This window comes from Hippocampus comes, unplaced genomic scaffold (assembly GCF_001891065.2).
Source record: "Hippocampus comes isolate QL1 unplaced genomic scaffold, H_comes_QL1_v1.1 scaffold359, whole genome shotgun sequence".
NCBI classification, from domain to species: Eukaryota; Metazoa; Chordata; class Actinopteri; order Syngnathiformes; family Syngnathidae; genus Hippocampus; species Hippocampus comes.
This window is the reverse complement of record NW_017806274.1, coordinates 657,552-672,290: the sequence shown is the minus strand read 5'-3', so window position 1 is coordinate 672,290 and position 14,739 is coordinate 657,552. Positions and strand designations below refer to the sequence as shown.

The following is a 14,739-nucleotide window of genomic DNA, read 5'->3' as shown; positions in this document are numbered from 1 at the left end:
CGAGTGCTTGTCACCTTCACTGAATGTTTTTCTTGGCACGGGCATAAATCTCCGGCTTGTTTAATATTCCGCCATATTCTGCTTTATTTGGGTGCTAATAGAAAACCCAAATGAAATGTCCAAGCAGCCTCGCTAAGCAACGCGAGGATCGATGATGCGGCCGCTACTGTCCAATCAGGCCCGCCCCTTAATTGCCTGTATTTTCAAGGTAATGGAAGGGCTTGTTGCAAATTGAGGGATTTTTTTTATATAGAAAGTACACGAAAAGTACCTTTACTGACATTCATGGCGTCTTTGACATTGATTATCTGATCAGCGCCGTGTCACGCTCACCTCCAATTCTTCATTACACACTGTTTATGAGCTGTTACGGCACAACTCGCTTGTTCCACGGTGATTGATTGCCTTATTAACGCGTGTTCTTGTAAGTGTGACCGGACTGATTACGATGCATATGTTTAGAATAATGTTTCATTTAGCTGACTGCGAGTAATGCGGGGTGACAGCTGCTGCGGGAGGACACACAAAAAAAAAAAAAAAAAGAGAGAAGGGGGGAGGTATGGAGAAAGAGGGTAAACTACGGAGAGCAAGCGGGGCCAAAACATACTTAAGGTGGAACCACAACGGCCGCGCGTGGCAGCTATTGCACGAGCAAATGTGACGAAAACTCACAAATGTGGTTTTGGTTCCTTTTCAGGAAATGGTACTTCACACCTGTGGAAGCCTGCCTGCCTGCCACATAGTGGAACAGCTGTATCAGGACAGCAGGGGCATGCCCCACCATGCAGGTCAACTTTTTTTCTTCATCAATTACACACACATGCACAATGCTGAGTTGTTTCCAAACCGACTCACTGGGTACAGACTTAAAAATGCTGGGTTAAAAATAACCCAACCGGATACTTGGGTCTCATTCACCCAATTTCTAGGTTGATTTGTACAAAACAACCGATTTTGTTCAACCCTCCCCAAATGGGTTGTTTTGATACAAAATAGCCCAAAGTTGGCTGAAACTGACCCAACTAGCAGGTCAGTCCGTTTTTTTACCCTTTTATTTTGACCCAGCAATTTGCTATGGAAGGATTTTAAGCAGACTGAATTATTTCTACCCAATGTCGGGTTCATTATTTTGACACGACAGGTTGGGTTGAAAATTGGATTTGGGTGGGCAGATAAAAATGACTTGTTTCAAACAACCCAAACTAAGCTCTCCAACTTTGCTGTAGAAAAGCCAATTGTATTGTTTAATGCAAACACAAAGTCCAAAACTTCATAAAAAGGCGAAGGAATGGCAATAGTCAAGACATCCGTGTCATCCTGGGTTTGTTTCAGTCGATTCTGAACATCTATATTTGGACCTATGAAAAAATTTAAACTGCAGGATTGTTTGTACCTGTATTCGTAGATCCACTTCCTTGTCCCCTTTAAGCTCCCTAGCACTGCTTTTACTCAACAGGGTCAAATGTCCGATTTTCCTGTGAAGGACAAGAGACCGTGAAAGACGGACGATGAAGTGTGAAAGTTGCACAAAAGGCAATCAGCAGACCTTTTACGGTGAGCAAAACACACAGTGGTCGATTCTTTTTCAAAATGCTGTAAATGGGACTTAAAAACTACGGCGTTCATAAATACAGATGGTGAATGAGGACCCATTTTGTCGTATTGTTCCTTATGATTACATCCAAAGCCAATGAAAGCCTCGAGTATTTTCCTCCCATTTGGTGCACTATTTGCATCACACAGCACAGCTGTTACATGGGGCCTCAAACCATCAGGTAGCGTCCAACACCTATAAGATCCCATTTAATGCTTTAAAATGTTCCCCAAACGTGAATGGAAGACGAGTGCTTAATGAGATTTATGCCGCCATTACACTTCTAAAGTAGTTTCTGCTCTGTTTGTCTCAAATCATTGCCTCTGTTCAAATGTTACCTTCATATATTATATGGCATTAATTCAACTATAGCTCATTAAGACAGAGCGAAATGGTTAAATTAGCTTATCAAGTCATAATCATGATGAATGGGCTTTTAATTCTGATACAAGCTGGGCAAATTGCAATTTTGTGCGATTTGATGGTTCTGAAATAACATTTAATATAACGGGTCATCCCCTCAATCAATTACTGGAGGCTGCGAGCGAGTCGTGTGCAGGATTTTTTTTTCTTCATGCATATGTATCGAAACGTGTTCTCAATTATCTTTGGAAATTGCTTTTATTGGGTTAACGATTAATTCTTCCAGAGGTTCTCTGCACATGGTAATGGCGGTGCAACAAATTAGTATTCCTGAGACAAGGACCACGCTTTAGATTTTCATATATTAAAAAAAAAAAAAAAAAAAAAAAAAACTCGTGTTCTCCCCTGCCCCCACCTCCCCCCCAAAAAAGGTACATAGTGTGTCGTCACATGTAACAGATGTAGTATATTCTCAATGCACACTGACAGACTGAATACAAAGTACATTCAAATGAAGAAGAATGGATACTTCAAACACTGTACCGGTATTTATCACAGTGTAACGCACTACGTTGCACAAATGAAACTATTGGATTGAATCAAAATGTTAAAAACTCAAACCTTAATCTGACCATGTTTGACTTTTCAAAAGATGAATTTAAGTACTGTACCAGCGTGCCGATAGTAATGAACAGGCCCAATGTAATAAGTTTCCCTAGCAATTACAGTAAATACCTATGTAAAAAAAAAAAAAAAGAAAAGCGGGTCATGAATATGAAACAGTTTCATAAAAAAAACTGAAACTACAGCAGTAACTTTCTTCCGCCAGATAAAATGTTAAAAATGCATTATTTATTTATTTATTTTTAAGATGAATTATTTTACAAATTCCCAAAAGTCTTGAAAAAAAACTACGGTAAACATCCCCATGAAAAACTTGAGGTAATGGGGAAAAAAAACCGTGACAATCCTAAGAAAACATTTTTGAAAAAAAGGAGGGAAAACTCCGCAAATCTGCAATTCTGTGGATGCCAAAACTTCGAATACGCAGTGGTTGTAATATCACCAGTCACCATTAGATGGCAGACATGTCTTGGTTGCGTTCCATTGGGTTTGATACTGCCTTAATTTACTACTGAGTAGGCCTAATATATATATATATTTTTGCGAATTTGGTATGATATGCAGGACAAACAGTAAATCAACAATATTAAAATTTTGAGTGTGTTGATTTTTGTGGGGGAAAAAATCCAAAATCAGTTATTGCACTTTGTAGTATTTGTTTTTTTTTTTTTGTTCAGCAGTTTTTTGCCATCCTTGAATGAAAATGTTTATGCAAGACCCCTGTGCAGTTGAAAAAAAAATTACAGTACAGTATGTGCTTCTTTTGTTGTTTGCTTCAAAGCCTTTGTTGTTGGGTTAGGATAGAAGGCCTTTGAAACATGAAGCGAAAAGTGGATTATCAAAAATGCTTTGCACATATTTGTCTATCTTTAAAATTGCATTTTTGGCATACACCTGGTTCGCAAGTGTGTGGTCCAATGTGGACCCCCAATAGCACGGACATTGAAATAGTCCATCCTTTGATTACTGTTTCGAATGAACGAACACAAGTCCATGGAATAAAATAATACAAGTTAGATTGGAAATGTAGGTCAGTGCTTCTTATGGTGTTAAGTCCAGCAGGGGAGATCTTGCCAACCCTTACCGAGCCCCACTGTGGTAAACCAAGGACACATTTTCACTACATGTCCACGATTCACCACTCACGATGGAGACTTTGAAGCAGAGGAGACTAGAAAGAATGCCCACGTTCGTCTTCTTGGGTGTTGTAACGGGACACACCCCCTAAGCTTGACACCATCTAAACCAGGAGAGCTGCAGATAGTCAGTACGAGGCACGGGCAGTCCAAACCAGTCGGATCCACCCAAGGTATGTTCTTTTGAGATCCCTCAATCGGGCTGCGACATATTCGCGTCCATTCGAAGTATCCGCTTAACTAGCTTTCAAGACGGAACGTCAATGCAACACGTTATGTTAGCGTTTGACTCGCTTGCTCGCAAAAGTTAGCTAGTGCGGGCAACACTTGTTGGAAAAGTGGATTCAAGTTATTTAAAAGCGTCGTTGATGTATGGTTTGAGGTTGACCGTTATGGTAGCGAGAATGTAACTTCACGTCGTGTGTAAATTAAGCAAAAACGCCTCGGCACGTCCATTTATGATGTTAGCCCCAGTTAGCAAGCAGCTAGCCGCTGGCTCCATTTAGATGTTAAAAACCCGCTGTCCTACTTGTCCCCACCTCAAGACACGTTGGATCTTTAGTACTCGACTATTTTCAGGTGTCAAGGAGTCCGAAGCTATTTAATCCGAGTGACAGGCTAACTTGAAGTGCTCTCATGTCTTGTATTTTGGCAATTTATGTGAAACTGACGCTTTTTTTTTTGTCCACAGGTGGAAGACGTCAAGAGCGAAAACATTGACGAGGAGGCGACAATCTCCGATCACCACCATGGGGGCTGCCATCTCTCGGTGGAGGGTGTGTGTTTGTTTTAAATGGAATGTTTATGTTATACACTCATACCATTAGGTACACTCGAGCAATCTAATAACACGAACATTTCTAGCAATGATGGGGCAGTAATGCTCCTCTTGAATGAACAAAAAGTTCATTGTGGAGCTGCAGGAGTTGGGCCAAATATTAGAAACATGCCATGGTGTGTGATGCATACAGTAGACTTTTCCATCACTTCACAAAGTACAACTTGTTAATATAAGTCCTCAACCAACTGAACTTTATTCAAAATCTTTTCAAAATGTATTTTATTGACTGCGCAGGTTTTGTGTGGCTGATGTTCTATGTTTACTTACCGTTATTTATTCAAAAAAATTTTTTTCTCCCCTGCAGGCCAAACCTTCCACTGTGGAGATTTTGGAGGGAATAGATAAGGTGTGCTTCAAAAAAGGAACACTTTGTTTTTTAATTGTATGGTCTGGATTACTTTATTTCCACACACGAATAGATAAAATACTTTAGGATGTGGCGTATCGTTTAATTGGCTCTATGGGAACAATGCGCTATGAGGCAGGCCCTCAGGTGTGACAGTTTTCATGACAATTGCAAAGATTAAGGTGCTGTCAAAACAAAGCTCATATCAGTAATAGACATGTAGTCAAATTGAATCCTTGTGGATCTAAAACACTTCCTCGTTCGAAGACTGACGGCGGCTTTAGTGCACCGCTACAGTTAAGCTTGCGGGCTATTTTCAGCCCTCTCTCCTTGGAGTGCTTGACACTCCTCAGGTCAAGTAGCAGCAAAACATCCCCTTAGAAAAACATCCTATCTCCTACTGCTCAATATTATTTAGTTTATTTATTTCCGTCCATTGTTCCATATCATCATCGTGTTACAACACTGGATGGAGAGGATGTAATGCACTGGTTCTGGAGTGACAGAGATGCACGTTGGAGTGGAGAGTGTGGTACATTGCCCTCATAAGGTATTTGTGGATTGGGTAACCAATACTTTAAAGTGGTGCACAAAGGAATACTGTACATGTCTAAAAGACTCCATTCGAAGGTCTGATCACACACTGTCAAATAAAAAGTTAGCTTGGCTTTGGCAAGAAATCAAGTGGGAATACCACCTTGCTAAAAGTTCATGCGTTCCTGGAAAGAAAAAACATGCTTCGATATTTGAATTTACATCAGGATTGTTTTCTTTCAGGACATTCAGCTTTATGAGGAGCATGGTGAAAAATACCAAAGGCAGCTGAAGATTTGGCTGGGCCGACTGCTTTTGTACTCTGCTCTCCTCTACCTGATTACCTGTGCAGTGGTGTATTGCTGGTATCTGCCAGAACAGCTCATGGGGCGCTTTATTCTCTCGCTTCCCTTTGTCATATTTCCTTTATTGTAAGTACACCGCACACAAATCAGCTCTACGTGAAATGTCGCCACGTCCAAGTGAATTAACATCGTCCTATTTCTACCGTTCCTTTTTAGAGTGTGGTTACTTCGAAAAATCCTGATCGTAATATTTTCACGAAGAACTGAGAGGAATAGTATGAGATTTTTATTGAGTCATGGGTATTATTTTCAGTGAAATTAGACTCGAGTTGATTTTTTTTTTCTTCCCCCTGTCAGATGAAAAACTGGAGACTCTTAAAGTGCAAAAGAAGAAAATAGTAAGTTTTAGATTTCTGTTACCAATCACCAAAATGATTTTAGCCCCGTAAGATGCATGAGCCTTGAAAATCACAGCGGTGTATTGAATGACTTGAATACCTTCTTTTATTATTTGTCTCATCGATCCTTATCGGTATTTTGTTTTTGTGAATCGAGATTCTGTATTGATGCGATTGGATTGGTGTGAAGACTTAACCCAGTGAACGACTCTGCTAATATCACAGTAATTAATAGCATGCGGTGCCGCAAGAAGATAAATCTGAGAAATGACTTGTCATCCTCAGTCAGGTCTAATAACTTTCAATAATTAGGGCTGATGGATTTTCACCATGGCCATTATCGAAGTAGTGAATGTAATTATTCTTCATATTACATGTAAACATGCAGAAATGTTTGGTATTTACTGTAAATGAAGATATGCACTTTCTGTCACTTCTAATGTCACGCTAGGTGTAGTTTATTACAGCTCGATAATGAGATATGAGATGATCGTTAAATGAGCATACAGTATTTTTCACGAGGCCAATTCTCGTTTCAGCTCGAAGACGTTATGGAAACGGAGACGTATAAAAATGCCAAAATGATTCTGGAAAGATTTGATCCCGATTCTAAGCGGAGAATGGTGAGGATTGTGTATTTATTATATATTTTTTTCTTTTTTTTTGAGGAATGTGTTTGTGCAGAGAGGTGTTTGAAGTGATGATCATTGAGTCAGTCTAATTTATTTAAACTCCATAGAAAATTGTATAAGTTACACATTTAAAGTAAATTGTTTTTCTTATATAGATATTTATATCTATATAAGTAAATAATGGCCACTTAAATAATGTAACGTGGCCAACTAACAATTTCTTTCTTTCTTTTACGAAGGAACTTGAATCAACTCCACTCAGACCCCAGATGACGCCAAAACCAGGCCAAGGTACTAAGTAATGAGTCATAATAACGGCAGTTTCCGGTGCCGGTGCTTTTGCTCCTTTACCACAGCTCACCGGGAGTTTCTCCTTTTTGTCAGAGCTTCGCCAGCGCAATGTCATCCCCAAAACCCCGGTGGCGGTGAATCCTGCGAGCGCCGTCGCGAGCCGCCCTCCTCTTTCCGGCGGGCCCACCAACCCTGGACGATCTTCCCACTCCGCCCCAGGAGGACCCCCAGAGAGGGGCCTGTCGACGGCGGCCGCTCAGGAGAGTTTGATGAGGAAGCCCGTGACCCTCGGAACACCTGCTCCAGGATTTGGTGAGTAAGCCGCACACAGTGGGGACCACATCATAATGTGGCTGATTAAAGCGTGATTTACTCGACCTGATACTTGTCTCCTTAGTTGCTCAGGCTCTGGACATTTTTGTATCTTTAATTCGAACGATGTATGCCGGTCGTGCAAATGTCTGAATTTCTTAAATGTACTTTCTGATGGGTGGAAGGTTTCTCACACGAGCACATGAATTTGAGATTTTCCAAAAATGTAGTTAAGTGTGTAGAAAGTGCCGGCTCATTTTTTTGGCTGCCCTTTTTTAAGGATGGATTTTAAATAAATAAAGAAACAGGAAAAACCTTGCGTAGAACAGTTGTCCTGTGTTCAGAGACATCTGTGTCTCCACATAGAAGCGCTTTACTCCTCAATATAAATTATTTCTGGACGATGAAGACTCAATAGACGAAGCAAATGGGTGCAAACAGTAAAGGAAATGTGCTCCTAGAGGAAGCCGCGAGCCGTAATTGCCATGTGGAATGCCAACTGTGAGCAATGCACGAAGCAGGATTACATTAACTATGATTAATTAGCCGGAGCGCCGTTTGTTCTCTGGGCAATGGTGGTGGAATCTCGGTAAATGCCTTCTTGGCAAAAAAAAAATTGCCTTTGGCGTTGGCAGCGGCTCACAAATGCGATTCCACGACTTGATATCACCTGCTACTGCTGAAAATTGAAAGTGAAAAGCAATTTGATACACAGAGTCGCCGCAGACTTTCCATATGTCGACGAATTAATAAGCAGCAGGGTACTGAGACGGTGCCAAGTCTCTCAGAAATGACCAGTCATCTTCCTATGATTGCTCTTGATGTTAGATTATATTAATTACTACTCTCCGTCACGGGGGGGTGGGGGGTGTTCTGGATGTGCTTTGCAACGGAGATACGAGTCATTAACAGCAAGGACTTTTGTGAAATGTATCTCGGTTCCTTCGTTGCCTGCTCATCATGATGTCATGTTCACAATGGCGTAAATATTTTATTTGAAAAGGGATGCACCCCCCAGGCCCACCTCTGGCCAGACCAGTGCTTCCAAGGGACAGAGGGACTATGGACAGAGTCATCGAATACCTTGTTGGAGATGGCCCGCAAAATAGGTAAATATTATTGGTGTATTATAATCTATAATCTTCAATGTAAAGTCATGATTTTTAAAAAATATTATCACACACAGTAACTATAACAAACGTAACATCATACAGTTCCAGCATATGTGTTGCCTGCGCATCTTAGTTGTCAATTTTATGTGCGGGCAAATTGTTTCATTAGAAAAGGAGATCTGATCCGGGGAGGCCATTGAAATGCAGTTGAATGAAAACGCATCCAAAGTTTTGATCTTACCAAGGTGTTTTATCGTCTCCCACGGGGACACGTGCAGTCAAACGTTCATGTCTACAGGTTACAATACATTTTAATTTTAGATTTACCTGGAAGCCGAATACAAATAGATGTCACTGCATCACAGTGTTCCGCCTGGCAAGTGTTTATTTAATGCATAGATTGCATTCCATTCAGTGTTTTTTTTTTTTTTCCGTCCCTCCCTCAGATTCGCTCTCATATGCCAGCAGTGTCTGTCCCACAACGGCATGGCGTTAAAAGAGGAATTTGAATACGTCGGTAAGACTTGGAGACGCACTCAGCTCTTTGTCAGTCCCGCTCAAATGCTGCGCCTCCATTTGCCCTCTAGCACTTGGCAGCCCAGTATATCATGTGGCTTTTAAACGGCTCCGCCACCGCCGACCCCTGCGAGCAAATTCACACCAAGATTGAATATGCAAACCGATGCCTGTGCATCAATCTTAAGAGTTTGTACGCATCTCAGGCCTTTAAAAAGAAAAAAAAAAAGAGATTGGCTCATATTCATGCGTGTGTCTGTTTGTGAGATGACATTTACATGCTGTTTTATTTGTTTCAGCCTTCCGATGCGCATATTGTTATTTCCTCAACCCTGCCAGAAAGACCAGACCTCAAACACCCAGGCCCCCCGAGTTTACTGGTGAGCTCAAGATGTCTTCGGTGGCACCTTCCTCATTGTCCAGCGCTGATGAAGACTCCCTGCAACCTGGTAAAGGTGATGATGGAATGCATACATATCACTTGAGCAAAAGTCCCCCAATTCAAAACGACATCACCATATCGTAGAATGCAATTTTTAAATTGCTCTTTGTGAATAAACACAGCAACCCCTGCTTCAACCCATTCAGATGGCCGTACGTTTTATTTTTTTCCACACGTGTATTTATTCATACACGTGTCTTGATAGGTTCAGCGCTGAAAAAGTGCAGTCCACATGTTTCCATGTACAACATGAAAAGTTGACGTTAAAGCCACAGATTTGTTTGCGTCATCGTTGCAATCCCATTTATGGCTTACTGACGAATGTTTACGCCACACTTTTGCGAGGTAGTCGAGAGTGTGAAGAAAAACTGTCCCAAAAAAGTCTTTCATTAATGCATTTTGCATAAACCTAACCTATGAAACAAAAACAATTCTGTATAGTCAAAATGAAATCACAATATTGAAATGGGGCAACAATGGGAATGTGATTATTTTACAAACTTGCTCAGCCCTCATTTGGGGACATTTTGGACTGTCCTAACTTTGTGGGAAGAATTAGGGGAGGTTCTCTTTACTTCTAGCATGACCGCTCCCAAGCGCACAGAACTAGTTCCAGAAAGCCATGCTCAGATAAGTGTGGCAAACCCCATCAAACAAGCCACAATTCAAGTCATGTCTGTGCTTGAAAAATACACACAATAGATATGAATACATACTAAAACATACATTTCTTGCCAATGTTTCATTCCCAGGGGACACAAAACATGCAACACCCCCAACCCCCCCGGGGTCCAGTCCCGAGCCTGACCACAAAAGCACTCCCCAGTCACACGACGAGCCGTCTGAGAAATCTGACGGAGAGCAAGATTTGTCTGCCATGGAGGTGGAGTAAAGAAAACACATTTCACATCATCTGGAACTTGGATGAAATAGATTTCATGAGTACGGCCGTATTTTGGAGCAGCGCGGTCCCCACCATGTCTTAACTGTGCGTTTGAATGTAGTCACCTTCATGAGTACGGCCGTATTTTGGAGCAGCGCGGTCTTCCACCATGTCTTAACTGTGCGTTTGAATGTAGTCAGTCCTTTGCTTTGGCAAGCATATTTTATAGTCGAGAGGAATTGTTTGGCACTGGCACCTGATAGGAAACTCCTCAACAACCAGTTTTCATAACAGACTCATGTCTGATGCTCTGTAGTTTGTCATGCCGCATTGTACTTGTTTACTCCTGTATTTGACTACACGTCTTAATAGGAAACTGTTCATGAAACCTGTTTTTAGTCATAAGGTTCATTTACTGCTGTGCCCTCACCATTTGTTGACTGGGGGGGCGCCACCAACACGTTTACACGAGATGGTACAAAGTGTACAATTAAAACGCACTTGCAATATGTATTTATTTCTCCAAACAGGGAAGGGAGATTAACGTTGGTACTGTGCACCTGCTGGACGTGCCTTTTATATTTTAAATGGCTTCCTCTAGAATATTTTTGATGCAACCTATTTACATTTTGATGATCCCTTGAACTGTTTTTCACTCAAGCGAGTGAGAATGTTTGCTGTGAATGTGTCAGTTTAAGTGTAAATACAGTATTAAAATAAAATCGTGAGAACAATGGATGTGTATGTGTTGTTTTCAGAATGCATTCTAATAATAGGCCCAGACGTGGAAACTGGATGTCTCTTGAGAAAAACGACTCTTACTTTACACCAGCTTACTTGCCTTGGTTGATTGTGAGACTCTTCCAGTGCAAGGTGTGTATTAAACATAATTGCATATTGGATTTCTGAATATGTGCAACTGTAGTCACGGGAACACCAAGCTGCTTCGATATGGTCTTACAGCCTTTAAAGTTAACGTGCTTGTCTGCAGTTTGATTTGTAATCTCCTGAGACACCTCGCTCATTCACTTCCTCTGGTCTATGTTTAGTGTGGTACGCACCACCAAACAGCACGGTGACGACTGGTCACCCTTTAAATTGGGCCATTACAAGTTTTAATTCTGCTGAACCCCAATTCAAAATCAACGTCCGATTTTCATTTGTTAAATTTTCATTTCTTTTGTTTCATGACTTTTGTCAGATTCAAGTTATTTCTGTGACCCCTGTGGGTTTTTCTTTCACTAACAGAAGGCTACCAATATATATATATTTTTTTGTATAAAACTACAAAAAAAATATGAATGAACATAAATGTTTAATACTTTTACAATGCAAGACTGGCTTTTTAGGACCAGCAGCATATTCACATTTGTCGTACTGTCTGTACGTAGTTATCCTATCGAATGTGGAAGTGACACACAGCCAATGAAAACTTGTGAGACTTTCCTGCTTGTATTATGAGTAAGTTGAGCAAAGTTCTGGAAATGTGTGCATTTTATTTCATGAGACCCTGTCTGTGGATGGTATGATAAACAATGACTTCTCTGACACAAAGATTTACGATGTTGAGATCCTGCATTGCGTGTGAACGTTTGCATGCACTTCAATGTGATTATTTGTTAACCGGGTCACCACGATGACAAATTTCTGGTTACGTCTCGCTTGATATGCCCATCACTCGTAGAGCAACCCATCACAGTATCAAACATTTGGTAAAGTACGTTCACCTTCAAACAACGTTTATGCCATTTATTCGTTCAATGTTTATTACGGAAGGTCCAGCAGCTGAAGTTGATTCGTTGATGAAGGATTCCGAACACAGCCACAATGTGAGCGATTCCACGAGCTAGCAAGACAGTTATCGACTCCCATCTTCTAAGAGAAACATTAAATGCGGAATAGAAAAAGGGAGAGCATGTAAATGGCCGTGATTACTTCAACTCTTGTGTATTCCGTACGTGTGTCAGGTTGTACAAATTGCTGCCCTGTTTCGGCTCCTCGCCGCCAATGTTTAAACGCTCCATTTTCATTAGCTGGCCAATTTTAGCTTGTGATCATTTTATTTTCGCTCATTGATCATTTCAGACAGCGTAACATAATGGTGTTGACATCCAGCCCGACCACTCTTGATTGCTTGACCCTCTTCATTTGCAACCAGAAAGTCATTGCGGCTACAAAGTTGCTCTGCTGCCACCGCCTGACCCTCTTCCCCCTCAACATGCACTGTAAACTACGGGTGAGGTCAACGCGCCACATCTTCTATGGGTTTTGATAATGTATGTTTACAGAGACGTGACCTCCGGGGCCTTGCAATGCATCAATGTGACATCCACAGTAACGCCTGATTCCACCGCATGCTGTTTGGGGTTGACCTCTGACAAGAGTCGAACAGGGGGGGTGAAAAAATGGGACATCAATAGGACAATGTTTGGATGTTTTCACACCACTGGGAGCTTATTCCGCCATACACGGGCTGCACATGTGCATGCGTGTCATCTTTAGTGCCCTGTGACAGTGACTGAAATTATTGTTTGTTTTGGGCCCGGGGTTACATTTGTCTTCTTTCAGCAATGTCTTTGCCTCCTGACTTTTCAAATAAGAAAATGATATTACAGAAATGTAAAAATGCCCATTCCATTTTGTTGACTCCTGTCGTTAATTGAGGCAACCCATATACTGTATTAGTCACAACCCTGAGAAATATTTTCATCATTTCCAAAATTCCACATCTTTTTCATTCATTCATTTTCCGATCCGCTTATCCTCACGAGGTGCGCGGGGGGTGCTGGAGCCTATCCCAGCCGTCTTCGGGCACTAGGCGAAGCACACCCTGAAACGGTTGCCAGCCAATCGCAGGGCACATAGAGACGAACAAACATCCACACTCACACTCACACTCACACCTTGGGACAATTTAGAGTGTTCAATCAACCTGCCATGCATGTTTTTGGAACGTGGGAGGAAACCGGAGTACCCGGAGAAAACCCACGCAGGCCCAGGGAGAACATGCAAACTCCACACAGGGAGGACGGAGCTGGAATTGAAATTGAAATTCTGGAAATATTCCATCCTTTGAAACCCTAATCAAAATTGAGTATTATAATAGCAGTTTCTGGCATGGACATTATGTGCGGCCCACGCAGGGCAGTGTTGCTGGGGGGGGGGGGGGGGCTAAACCCACCCCAAAATGAAAATATAAATTGCTGCGTGAAATGGGGAATTCATCCCCCAAAGAAGGGTGCCGTTCAAGCGATTGAATGAGACCGTGTGACAACAACCGTTTACTTATTTTTAATGATGTCATTACTGTTTGGTTTTAGAAAGTATAATAATACAGAGTCCTATTATTTTTCCCTTTTTTTTTTTTTTTGGGAGGCTGCAACAGATTAACAGCAAATGTGACTTCCAAGTGTTTTGAGATAAGAGCAAAGTCAATGAACAAATTGAACTTGTACCCCAAGGTGGTCCAAATCTAAAATCTATGTCAAGGCAGAATAGCTCATGCATTGGATCTTCGGTGGTCATAACGCTGTGGACTTGAAGACGTCAAGACGTAATGGACATATTCAAAGAATGTGTGAATAATGGGAGATCATAGAAAAAGCTGCACTTGAAACTTCTTCTATCAGGATTTCTGTCATGGCAACGGTAACAGATTCGCACACTTGAAACAAAATGACTGATGAAATCCAAAGCCCCAGTGCCGAGGTAATTTTGTACAAGCGATGAAAAGGCACAGTGGAGCCGTCCCAAGGTTCATAGTTCTATTTCACTCCCATCTCTCACGCGTGCGTTCGAGGCCACTTGACTCAAATTTATACTGATCTTTTATTTATACCCAGAAAAAATGGCAGATAAGAAACATAAGCGTTCTTGATATTGTGTTCTGTCATATCTCGCGGCCAAAGATTGAAATCCTGCGAAACAATTTTCTGAAGAAATGAAAGAGCGCGCCCTCCTGAACCCCGGGAGGAAAATAAGCCCGCCGCGCAAAGCGGAATATGAAACAGAGGCCCTCCGAATAAGTAAAATAGACAAGTGCGCCAGGCTTGTCACTTTTCCATTTGCTGCCCCCGAGTGAGAACACTTCTAAAATCCCCCCCCACCCCCGCTTCATCTCAGCAGAGACCTTTATCGTTATGCTCTATCTACTGTACTGAATAAAAAAATTAAAAAAAAGCACATCAGGCAAAGGAGCCTTTTAAAGATTTGCCTTGATTCTCCCAATCATTTCGTAGCAAACAACAAAAGTCATGATGGAGGCGGTGTGCTAAATGCCGAGATGAGTGTCACGGAAGCAGTTAACGCGCCTGCGATATGAGATGTAACAACGGGCTCTCGACAACAGCATCATTACACCGTAATAAGAGCAGCATCTCCTTGAAGGCGGCATTAAAATCACATTAGAGT

The 14,739-nt window shown here is 41.6% G+C and overlaps 1 protein-coding gene across 5 annotated transcripts; it reads left to right on the top strand.

Annotated features, from left to right (window-relative positions):
• Positions 1-657: 657 nt before the first annotated feature.
• lnpa (limb and neural patterns a) lies at positions 658-10,383 on the top strand. 5 transcript variants are annotated; one of them, XM_019857639.1, is made up of 13 exons: positions 658-788; positions 4,409-4,493; positions 4,863-4,904; positions 5,682-5,869; positions 5,960-6,018; positions 6,101-6,141; positions 6,681-6,764; positions 7,013-7,064; positions 7,158-7,376; positions 8,380-8,485; positions 8,935-9,005; positions 9,304-9,459; positions 10,199-10,383. In XM_019857639.1, the coding sequence occupies exons 2-13, from the start codon at positions 4,467-4,469 to the stop codon at positions 10,336-10,338; spliced, it is 1,185 nt and encodes a 394-aa protein (XP_019713198.1). In that variant the 5' UTR covers positions 658-788; positions 4,409-4,466; the 3' UTR covers positions 10,339-10,383. The 5 variants fall into 5 exon arrangements, with proteins under 5 accessions (XP_019713198.1, XP_019713197.1, XP_019713196.1 ...); XM_019857638.1 differs by lacking the exon at positions 658-788 and adding an exon at positions 3,745-3,890 and having other exon boundaries at positions 8,395-8,485; XM_019857637.1 differs by lacking the exon at positions 658-788 and adding an exon at positions 3,747-3,890 and having other exon boundaries at positions 9,304-9,453.
• The last annotated feature ends 4,356 nt before the right edge of the window (positions 10,384-14,739 follow it).